At 33.6% G+C, this 11,722-nt stretch overlaps 1 protein-coding gene across 2 annotated transcripts in view; it reads left to right on the top strand.

Annotated features, from left to right (window-relative positions):
• Positions 1 to 4,152, top strand: part of AEBP2 (AE binding protein 2) — a 61,721-nt gene extending 57,569 nt beyond the window's left edge. For both annotated transcript variants that reach the window (NM_001083485.3, XM_010805458.4), the window contains exons 8-9: positions 1,984 to 2,010; positions 2,562 to 4,152. In NM_001083485.3, coding sequence (NP_001076954.2) covers positions 1,984 to 2,010; positions 2,562 to 2,607 — 73 coding nt within the window. In that variant the 3' untranslated portion in view covers positions 2,608 to 4,152. The remainder of the gene's footprint in view (positions 1 to 1,983; positions 2,011 to 2,561) is intronic.
• The last annotated feature ends 7,570 nt before the right edge of the window (positions 4,153 to 11,722 follow it).

Genomic DNA, 11,722 nt, shown 5'->3' with positions numbered 1-11,722 from the left:
ATGGTTGAAGTTCTTAAACTTAAGCTCTTCCCAGACTTTTCAGAAGAGCAGTTCAGATATTACTGTGCTTGTTTTTAAGAGGTAGCTTAGAGTGTTCACATTTCTAAGGTTTTTGATCTTACCTTTGTTTTTGTGTGTGGTGCATATGGAGTATGTTTAGTGGGGGAAGGAGAAGAGACCACCATTTCTGTCTATTTGCTGAGTCACTGTGCGGGTGCTTTACATAACACTTCCTCCTCACAGCAGGCCTGTGAAGTAGGTGTTCCTATGTCTGTTTTACACATTAGAAATCTGAGGCAAGAGGTACATAGCTTGCCCAAAGTGACACAGCTAGGGTGTGACTGAACTCCATTCTGCATCTGTGCAAATGACATATACTACAGTGATTAAAAAAGTGGTTGAAAATGGTTAAAAGGCACTCTTAATGAGTGAACTTCCTGTATTTTAAAAAGGAATTCTATTTTAGTATGTACTTTATATAGTGGTAGGTTGGATAAGAATAAAGTGACAAAATGATTGATAATCCCAGATGTGAATTTCAGCTGTCCTAAAGTACACTATGTCTTGTGCCAAAATTTGAAACAGAGACTTTGATTTGAAGGATTTGTTCATTCCACGACTCAACTTCTTGGAATGTGAGACATCTTTTGAGAGAGAGATTCTCACATAATGGGCCTTGCTGCAAGGAGACATTGAGATGCTTCCAGACTTTGAAAGCATCTTTTGGTGAAGGTGCTAAGTCTGATGAAAACTTGTGTTTTTTCCAAAACTTGTGGAATGAACTAGGTTAATCAAGAAACTAGCTAGCAGAGAGAACAGTGAAATAACCTTAAATGATTTACCTTTCTCTCTTTAAAGAAAAATAATTGGATATTTATTATTTACTGGCTCCTAATTTAGGGCTTATTTCTGCTTATTCTTTGAAGGGAGTGATTAAAACTAGCATCCTAAAATAGTGGTATTTTGGGAGAACCAAGAATGGTCCTAAACATGCCTTAAGCAGTGAATTGATAAAGGGGCATGAATTTTAAATAAAAGGTTGAGACTAACTTGTGTTTCTGCCCTGCATTCTACTTCCCACTCTCTATGAGAGTCTTCCTTTTTCACAGAATCAGCTTATTTTTGCTGTTCTTATGCTATATAGGAAGCAATTTAGATATTTTGGTGAAAGTGACAAAAAAGTCGTTCAAGCTCAGAACTGATGTCCAGACGTGCATAGGACTTGCATCGCCTGTTCTCAGGGTATAATTCTGCAATTGTTACTAATTTCTGGGGTAATGAAAATACACATTCTTAAGATGTATTTGGTACTTATGTGGAGTTAATTTTCTTTAGTTGTAAACCATCTTCCACCATCTTAACATTTAATCTTGAGTCTATAAACTTTCATGCTTCTACGATTCTGGAAATTAGAATCAAATCTACCCTAAAGTGGTGCGGAGTTACAGAACTCCCTACATTTGCCATGCTGTAGCAGCTTAGTAATGCTTGGACTTTGAGTGGGAAAGCATGTGAAATTACGAGGGGAAGAAAGCAATTATTCTAATTTGTTTTAGGAGAAAAAGTTTGCAGCTTATGAACATCTCAAAATGAAAGCATGACAAACATTCCAAAAATATATTAACTTCAAAAGTAGCAGTAAAAAGGACATACTTATATGAAATTTAAACACTAAACACTAATTTAAATTTCATATAAATTTAAACTTGAGATTCTTTTTTAGAAACACATTAATAGGTTACATGAAAAGGATTTGTTAAAAAGCTGTATATTATGTAACTAAATTATATATATATATATATATATATATATATATATAAATTATGTAACTAAACTATATCCACCATGTGAATGCTTAGGAAATAAATTTTCATGGTGATTGTCACATTTTCTATTTCTTATACATATTTGTATTTTTGAAGCACTTCATACGTGTTTTTCATTCAGTTGAATAAAAGATTATCCCTTTTTCTCTTTTTCTAGAACAATGCCGCAGAAGAGGTTGAAGAGGTAAAAAATAAATAAATACATAAAAAGCAAACAAGCGGGGACACCTGCAGTCTTAGTCACTGACAATGGGTTTTAGTAAAAGTTGCACATTAGAATCAACCCCCTTCCTTTTTTTCCCTTAAATCCAGTATTTAGAATATTTATGCTTAGTGTAAACATTCTGTGAATGAAGTAGGCTCTTCTGTGGAATATATTAATATATTACTGTATATCCACATTTTCATGGAGTGGTACTGTGGGAGACTGAGCAAACACTCTTCTGGCAACTTAGTGGAACAGCTTCTTAAAGGCTTTGCATGCTTGCTGCTTTAAGCTGCTTTTTTTTTTTTTAAACCCTTTAGTGATTACAGTAGTTGATATTGGAAAGAAAACCAATTACAACATGTGCCCTTACAAATACCAAAAGCACTGTAAGGATATTTGTCTTGACAGTGTCTATTGATTTGAAGTCTTATTAGGAACTATTTAGACAATGAAAATTATCGAGAGATAATTTACCTTTCAATTATGATAAATAGATGTGATTGGTTGCCATTTGTGTTCTTTTGCAGAACTCTGATAAGAAAAGTGTTCAATTTGTATTTAAGCAAACAGTGAACGACATTTGCAATCAACTAAAAATTCGTCTATCGAATTAGGGCTGAGAATTTCTGTTAAAGAGTGTTGCAGAATGTCTGGTGGCTCCCCTTTCAGGAGTAGGGTTTTTTCTCATGGAGTACAGTATGTTAATATTTACCTATATAACTAATCTGTTAACGGTTTTTGAAAAACCTCTATTTCAAATTATTTGAATAATCCTCATATTTTCATTTTAACCTATATAATAAGCCTCTATTTTTTTTTTTTTTTTTTTTGAGGAAAGCATTTGGTTTGTGAGCTGTTTTTTTCTTAACATAAGAAAAATCGTATTTTTTTTACAAGTATCTTCAAACTGAATCCTTTATGCACCAAAGTTGGTTTTGAAAAGGAAAATAAAATCACTTTCTTGCTTGGTAAGCAAGAAGCCATATGGATTTTTTTTTTTTAACTTACAAAAATGGAAATATGTGTAACTTGTTAGTATTGTATCAAACAAATGTTGCATAGAGTTAATAGAACATTGCTTGTAAATAATTCAGATTTGTAATATATTTTTATATTATGAAATGTACTGTAGATGTTTTTCTAGAGGCATGAAAAGTTAAATGTATATATTATGGGTAGAAATAATATTGAAGGATATTGTAATTCACTAGTGCTGCCAGAGGAATTGTTAATAAAGCACCTTCTTTAACAATAAATGTCTTTTGCAGACTTAAGGGACTATGTACTACTGTTAATATCTATAAGAGCAAAACACATTGAACATCCTTCCAGAAAGTCTTTGAGGGAGGACCTATTACCCATAATAGAATTATGGCACTCATTTCTGACAGTGACCGTGAAATCAATTATTTCCTTACTGTTGGAAGGACATATTGTAAAGTATGTGGTTATATGCAGTCAAACTGCAGAAACTACTCCTGATTGAGGAGTTTTCACTTTACTACAGTGATATAAAAAAACCAGCAGTTTTTACACTAAAATTTTTTAAAGAAAGAATAGACAAAAATATAGAATTAATAAGCCTTTTGGTTCCAAAATGGGAAAGGTTCCATGATACATAAATCATTTCTCATTTACTTTAAAAAAATTTTAAAAAATGATAAAAATTACGGGAGGCTTTATTCGTTAACAGTGGGGTTAAAGAGCTATATACATGAAGTAAGTCATATAAAGTTAAATGAAGTGCAAATAAAAGCACTGCTTCTGTAAGACATTCTGGAATGGTTGTTTAATAAGGGTATTATTCATACGATCTGTAGCAAATGTGATTTTATTTTTGAAAAGAAGAAAAGCAGTGTGTTTTCTTAACTATTTTTTGTTTTCTTTTGCTTAAGCACTTCATCAGTTGCTTTATTCTGTATCTATGAAGTAATCTGCAATCTCCTTTGTTCTTTTTAAATTTTGATTTGTTATAAAATTGCCAAATAGTGTTTCAGATATATAGTTTGTACCTGTATTTTTATTTTATTGCCTCATGTTCTTGTAAGTCATTCTTAATTGACCGATGATTGTAGACCTTGCCTGAGTATTTTTTCTAATAAAACAAAGCAAATCACATTTAGTTTCAGAATTGTAACAATTCAATTAAGTTTTAAAACGACATCTGAATTATACATCTAATGTTTTCTTCAGGGGCACAGCAGATAAATTAGTTTTCCCATTGTGTAGAAATACTAAGATGGTCAAAACCAAATTTCATGGTTATTGATTACCCTCTGAGTACTCAGTCACTCATGATACTCTGCTGCTTATCTGACTTTGTTCTGATACTATTTACACACACCAAAAAAGAATATGGAATTAAAATGAAATAGTTTTATAACTTGTATGTATACAAATATACACACATGCAATTGTGATTGGGAAATAAGTGTGGAAATTTTTACTTTATACTGTTTATTTAGTAATAGCTATCCATCTATATTATCCCTATCCCTGTATTCCCCACCCTTCTGCATCTCTTCTCACCCCTATATATATATATAAAATATGCATTGTCTTTTCAGCAGCAGGCAAAACGGCAGCTCACAGACATACCCATTCATTTACTTGTGGCTGCTTTCTTCCTGTAAGACAGAGTTAAGTAGTGACACTTTATTACCTGCAAGCACAAAATGTTTGCTATCTGACCTTTTAAGGAAAAATTTGTCAATCCCTGGTTATAGTTGATAAATTTTTCTATAAAATAAACCTAGATTGCACAAATTATATTTTAATATGATAGTATTATCTTGGTAATAAAGCAGCACATTAAATTTTGGTGAAGCTTTTTAATATACATAAGAGTATAAATACTGCCAGACTAAGATACATGCAACAAATGGTGTTTTGTTTTTTTTTTTAACTTTTACATTGGAGTTCTTAATAGTTACTAACATTTCCCCATTTGTTATTGTATTTTGTTTTACTCAATAGGACTAAATGAGATTTTGTAAGTTGGATCATGTTTAAATCATAAGGTTCATCTTCTCTATCTGAAAGACTCTTGGAAGTGGAAAATATTGTAAAATTTAAAGTTGTTTATTTTTCTAATAAACTTTTTCAAATATAAAATCTTCCCTAAAGTGGACACACATTACCTCTGAACTTCAGACGAAGGAAAATTAAGATGGACAGTAGTTGACTCTCAATGCGTATTTTAAGATCTGTTTTATTCTCGTTGAAAGCATTGATAATCATATCAGCAAATCTTTGTGAAACTTCTCCTCCCACACCTTAATAAAATATTTTAAATATGCAAGTACTCATAAAAGGATAGAATTTGCCACAGTTATTTAATACATCTTTTATTGTTTGCTCTTTGAATTCTTTTAAAAATATCATATGGTTGGTTAGCAAAAGTGTTAGATATTTGAATAAAGTATAAAAGTGGGTAAATATAGTTGAAGTCTTTAAAATAGTTGATGGGGGCTTCCTATATGATTACAACTTTTTTCTTTTCTTTTTATAGTCTAATACCTTTTCATATGTTCTCTAAAAGACAAAGAGAAATTCTTATTTAGGTAGATTCCCTATTGGAAAAACTGATAGGTTTATATGTATAGCAAGGCTGGGGGTTGCACACCTACAGGGGAATGCTTATATATAAAGCCTTTATTAAAAAGAGTACAATCATATATGTCATTTGAATGTCTTGGGGGTTTTTTGTTTTTTGAGAGAAGTTTTTTTTGTTCGTTTGTTTTAATGAATAGTATTTTTCTACTTCTAAAATGTAAGAAATGTTTCTTAAAAGGTAAGATTTTAAGATAAAATGTCTTATATATTTTTATTTTTTAATTCTTACAAGAATCTGACCTAGTAGAGGATGTTTTGCAATTCAAACACTAGCTTTAATACAAATAAAGTCTGAGGAGTTTTTTTGTTTTTTAATGGTTTTAGAGTATTTTGTCATTACTAATGGTTATGAGCTTCAGTAGCCTTGAGAATGTAACGAGTGCTGTATTACTTTAAATTAAAATTTTTAAAACATATTTACATAGTGCAGTTCATTCTCTGAATCAGATTTGCATGGCATATAACACATGGTTCTATATTACTGTGAAAATTAAAAAGGACTTGTAAACAGAGCAGAAATTGGAACGCATTTTTTTTTTCTAGGTTGATAGTCATTCTACTATACCAAATGGCTTTTCACAGTGTGAAAGAGAAAATAGATGTGCTGTAATACCACTACAAAGTTGTTTTCAGTGTTTCAGCCATAGCCAGTCTATAACATAATACATGGTACAAAATTAGTCTCTAAAATATTTATTGAATGAGTGTTATAGGTGAATTACTTGTTATAGAAAGGTATTTTGGAGAGTATGGCTGAAGCACACTGTCTTAAATGATACTCTGTGGTAATATTTATATTTGAACCTATAAAGGGAACTACAGTTTGCCTGAACATTCTCAATGAAAAGAATTATTGACATTATATTTTTGCATACTCAGTTGTAATAGGAGTATTTTTAGTTAGTTTACTTTTGTGAAAAATGTTCTCAATCTTGTTTTTGTAGAGTGCCCCTCCCCTTATTGAAGCACAGTTGATTTATAATGTTTTGTTAGTTTTTGGTGTACTGTAAAGTGATTCATATATACACACACAGACACACACACACATATTTGTAGAAGCCCTTTTTAAAATAATAAGACTTCAGTTACATTTATGGTATGAGTAATGTGTTTTGAAGTAATAACACTTTTAATGGAGTTACCTAGTATTTGATTAATTTATCTTAATGCTTTTATCTTACAGCATTGTAAGGACCTTTTTTCCTTTTCAGTATTTATAAGACCCTGCTAGTGAGAGAGCTACATTTTTTAAGTCTTACAAATTTATTATGAAATTGCTAAAGGTTTTTATATTCCTATTAAAGAAAGCCATTTCAGGAATTCATTTATATTGGGATGCCTAATAAGACTCATATAAGATTATTGCATGTTTGAGGGAATTTTTTACTTTTAGAAAAGCAAATTTTTGTAGCTAAGTTACACAAATTTAGTGTGTAGCTAAGATTGTAAAATGTGAGCATGGTGAGCATTTACTCTTGGTTGCTGGGCCCAGTGCATGTAGTTTTGTGTTAACGTCATTGAGCATTGCGGAAGAGTAGGTCAGAAGATTTCCCATAATGTTCGTTTTGACACACTGCAGTTTGCTCATCATCAAAAGTTGAGTTTCAGTCTAATACCAGTTGACCTGCTTTACCTGTTGTGTTCTTCCACACATGTATTTGATTTGCTCATATTTGTTGAGTGCTTTTGCATCTGTGTTCATCAGTGACACTGTATTTTTTTTTTTTTTTTTGTATTGTCCTTGTGCTAGCCTTGTAAAATGAGTTTAGAAGCATTTCCTCTTTTCAGTTTTTTGGAAGAGTCTGAGTCTAGCTTTTCTTTGAATGTTTGGTAGAATTCACATGTGAAGCCATCTGGTCCTAGACGTTTGTTTTTTGGGAGGTTTTTGATTAGTATTTCAATTTCTCTGCTAGTGATTGGTCTAATGATTGGCCCATTCAGGTTTTCTGTTTCTTCATGATTCAGTCTTCGAAGGTTACATGATTCTAACTATTTATCCATTTCTCTTACATTGTCCAGTTTGTTGGCATATAATTTTCATAGTATTCTCTTATAATCTGCTGTATTTCTGTGGTATCTGTTGTAATTTCTCATTTTCGTTTTCCGGTTTTATTTATCAGGTACTTTTTTCGTAGTTTAGCTAAAGGTTTGTCAGTTTTCTTTTTTTTTTAATCTATTGTTTTTTTACCCTCTAATTGATTTATTTCTCCTCTTGATCTTTATGTCCTTCCTTCTACTGACTTTGGACTTTGCTCTTTTTCTAATTCCTTTAGGTGTAAGATTTGAATTTTTATTTGAAATTTTTCTTGTTTGTTGAGGTAGGCCTGTATTGCTATGAATTTCCCTCTTAAAACCATTTTGGCTGCATCCTGTAGATTTGGTAATGGTGTATTTACGTTTTGATTCGTCTTCAGGTATAAAAACATTTCTTCTTTGGTTGACCCAGTGGTTGTTCAGTAACATGTTGTTAAGTCTCCACATATTTGTGAATTTTCCAGTTTTTTCTTATAGTGCATTTCTGTGAGTTGGAAAAGATGTTTGATCTGTGTCTTAATTAATTTATTGAGACTTGGTATTACATTCTAGAATATGGTCTGTTCTTGAGGATGTTCTATGTGATCTTGAGAAGAATGTGTGTTCTGCGATATTTGGATGAAATGTCCTACATATATATTTATCAAGTCCAATCTGATGTATTGTTTCACTGAAGACTGCTGTCTCCTTGTTGGCTTCCTATCTGGATGATCTGTCCATTGATGTAAATGGGGTGTTAAAGTCCTGTACTGTTACTGTGTTGCTGTCAGTTTCTTTCTGTAGGTCTGTTTATAATTGCCTTATGTATTTTGGTGCTCCTATGTAATTTGCATATATATTATTAACTGTTATACCTTCTTGATGAATTGTCCCCTTTATCATCATATACTGTCCATCTTTGTCTCTTATTACCCTTTTGGGGTCTGTTTTGTCTGCTGTTTGCTTGGAATGTCATCTTTTTTCTTTCACTTTGAGCCTATGTTTGTCTTTAGAGCTGAGTCTTCTGGAGGCAACATGTAGTTGGGTCTTGTTATTTTAATCTTTTCAACCAGCATGTATGTATCTTTCTTATTTTTTTGGTCTGAAGCATGTGGTTTGTAGTATCTTTGTTCCCTGACCAGGGATTGAACCAGGGCCACAGCAGTGAAAGCACCCAAGTCCTAAGCACTGGAGTGCCAGGGAATTCCCATACCCTGTATCTTTTTGATTGATGAATTCAATCCATTTACATTTAGGGTGGTATTAACAGTTGATGAATAAGGACTTACTATTAATTTTATCTTTTATTTTCTGGTTATTCTGTATCTTTGTTGTTTCTTGTGTGTGTGTCTATTTCTGTCTGCCATTTTAGCTTGGTGGTTTTCTGTAATGTTTTTCTTAGTTCCTCTTTTGTTGTGTTTTGTATCTTACCTAGAATTATATTCGGAGAAGGCAGTGGCATCCCACTCCAGTACTCCTGCCTGGAAAATCCCATGGACAGAGGAGCCTGGTTGGCTGCAGTCCATGGGGTCGCTAAGAGTCGGATACGACTGAACGACTTCACTTTCACTTTTCACTTTCATGCATTGGAGAAGGAAATGGCAACCCACTCCAGTGTTCTTGCCTGGAGAATCCCAGGGACGGGGGCGCCTGGTGGGCTGCCGTCTATGGGGTTGCACAGAGTCAGACACGACTGAAGTGACTTAGCAGTAGAATTATATTCCATGGTTACCATGGGATGTGTATAAATTTCTCATAGATAAAGTAGTTCTTTTCCTGCTGATAGCATCTTATCTTCCTTTGCCTATATGAATTTTCTGCAATATTTTTGTGGTCCCAAATTATTCTTATTTACCAAATTGACATCACTTTAGTTATTTTTACTTCTTTTTCCTCTTTAACCTTTATGTTGTAATTAAATGTTTAACAGCGTCTTCTAGTACAGAATTTACAGTTTTCTGATTCTCTTAGAATTAGAAATTCTATTACCTTACTCAAAGTTTTGTGTCTTTTCATTTCAGAAGGAAGATCTTTCAGCACTTTTTGTAAGGCAGTCCTGTGTCTGTGTGTGTGCTCAATCATAGTCTGACTCTTTGTGACCCCATGGACTGTAGCCCACCAGGCTCCTCTGTCCATGGTATTTTCCAGACAAGAATACTGAGACGGGTTGCCATTTCCTGCTCCAGGGGATCTTCCTAACCCAAGGATCCAACCCTTATTTGGTGCTACCTGCCTAGTGGTCATGAACCTCATCAGCTTTTGTTTGGGAAAACCTTTATTTCTTCTTCATATCTAAAGAGTAACTTTGCTGGATAGGGTATTCTTGGCTCACAGTTTTTGTCTTTCAGTATTTTGAGTATGTCATTCCACTGTCTCCGGTCCTGTAGTGTTTCTACTGAGAAAACTGCTTGTTTAGTAGCTCAACCATGTCCCAACTGATTTGCAATCCTATAGACTGTAACCCACCAGGCTCCTCTGTCCATGGGATTTCCCAGGAAAGAATCCTGGAGTGGGTTGCCATTTCCTTCTCAAAAAGATCGTCTCAACTTAGGGATTGAGCCTGGGTCTCTGCATTACTGTAGGCAGATTCTTTACCACTGAGCCACTGGTGAAGGCTGGTACTGAGAATGCTGCTGGTAGTCTCATGGGAGTTTCTTCATAGGTTACTCTTTTTTTTTTTTTTTTTTTTTACCTTGACTGTCTTTAAACTCTTTGTCACTGGCTTTTGACAGTTTTAATATGATGTATCTGGAAAGAGGTCTTTTTGCATTGAGGGTATTAGGTGTTCTCTTAGTTTCATAGATTTGTGCATCCAGTTCTTTCTCCAGGTTTGGGAACTTCTCAGCAATTACTTCTTTAAATAAATTCTCTTTTCCCTCTCTTCTGGGATACCCATTTTTCTTATAACTTGATAGTTCTCGTAGAATTTCTTCTCCTTTTAGATCTTATTCTTTCCTTTTCTACCTGTATCATTTCTAGATTTCTGTTTTCAGACTCACCTGAAGAGCAATTCTCTCTTCCCTACCATCTGCTTTATATCCAGTGCTTTCTAATGTGTTCTTCATCTCAGTTATTGAGTGCTTTAATTCCAGAATTCATTTGGTTCTCTTTAACAGTTTCAATCTGTTTGTTAAAGCGTTCTTTCTGCTCATGAATTTTTAAAATACTTTTTCTGAATTTTCTTGTAGCTCATTGTGTTTCTTCATGACAGCCCTTCTGAATCAGATTGCAGTATTCTGTGACTTTAAGTTTGGTGTTTGGAGAATTGTTGTTTTCTTCTTGTGACACCATGTTACTGTGGTTTCTTGTGGTGTTTGATTTCCTTTTCTGATGCATTTGAAGTAGTGAATAATGTTCTTCAGGTAAAGCTTTTTGATTCTGACAGTAGGTGAGTAATGAGAGGTCTTTGTTTTCCAGTTTAGTTGCTAAGTCGTGTCTGAGTCTTCTGCAACCCCATGGACTGTAGTCCATCAGGCCCCTCTGTCCATGGGATTTTATATCTTATGATCCCTTTAAGCCCACTCTGGATGCAATCTTTTGTTGTCATTGGAAGAAATCTCATGTAGTTTTCTTAGTTTTTCTGATTATGCTTGGGTAAAAAAAGCTCCCCAAATTTCAGAAAGTCATTTTAGCCATGTAGTGATTTTGTGAAGTATTTATCGTAGGCAATTTTTCCTGTTCTCTTAGGTGTGTTTTGACAGACACTCATAATTATGAAATTACCAACACAATCAAGATACAGAATGTGTCAGTCACCTCCTGTAGGTTTCCTCCTGTGCAGCTCATCCTTCCCCTTGCTCCAGCCTCTGGCAACTGCTGATCAGTATTCTCTCTTTAATACAGATTGGTTTGCATTTGCTAAGATTCTATATAAATGGAATCATACACACACACACGTGCTCCTTTGTGTCTGGTTTCTTTCAGTGTAATGACTTTGAAATGGATCAGCAAACAAATGGTAATTATAATTTCATAATTTATATCTGTTTCTAAAGTAGTTGGGGCTTCCCTTGTAGCTTAGTAGGTAAAGAATTTGCCTGCAATGCAGGAGACCCGGGCT

Source organism: Bos taurus, chromosome 5 (assembly GCF_002263795.3).
Source record: "Bos taurus isolate L1 Dominette 01449 registration number 42190680 breed Hereford chromosome 5, ARS-UCD2.0, whole genome shotgun sequence".
Classification (NCBI taxonomy): domain Eukaryota; kingdom Metazoa; phylum Chordata; class Mammalia; order Artiodactyla; family Bovidae; genus Bos; species Bos taurus.
The sequence above is the reverse complement of the archived record's forward strand: the minus strand, read 5'-3'. Positions and strand labels throughout refer to the sequence as shown.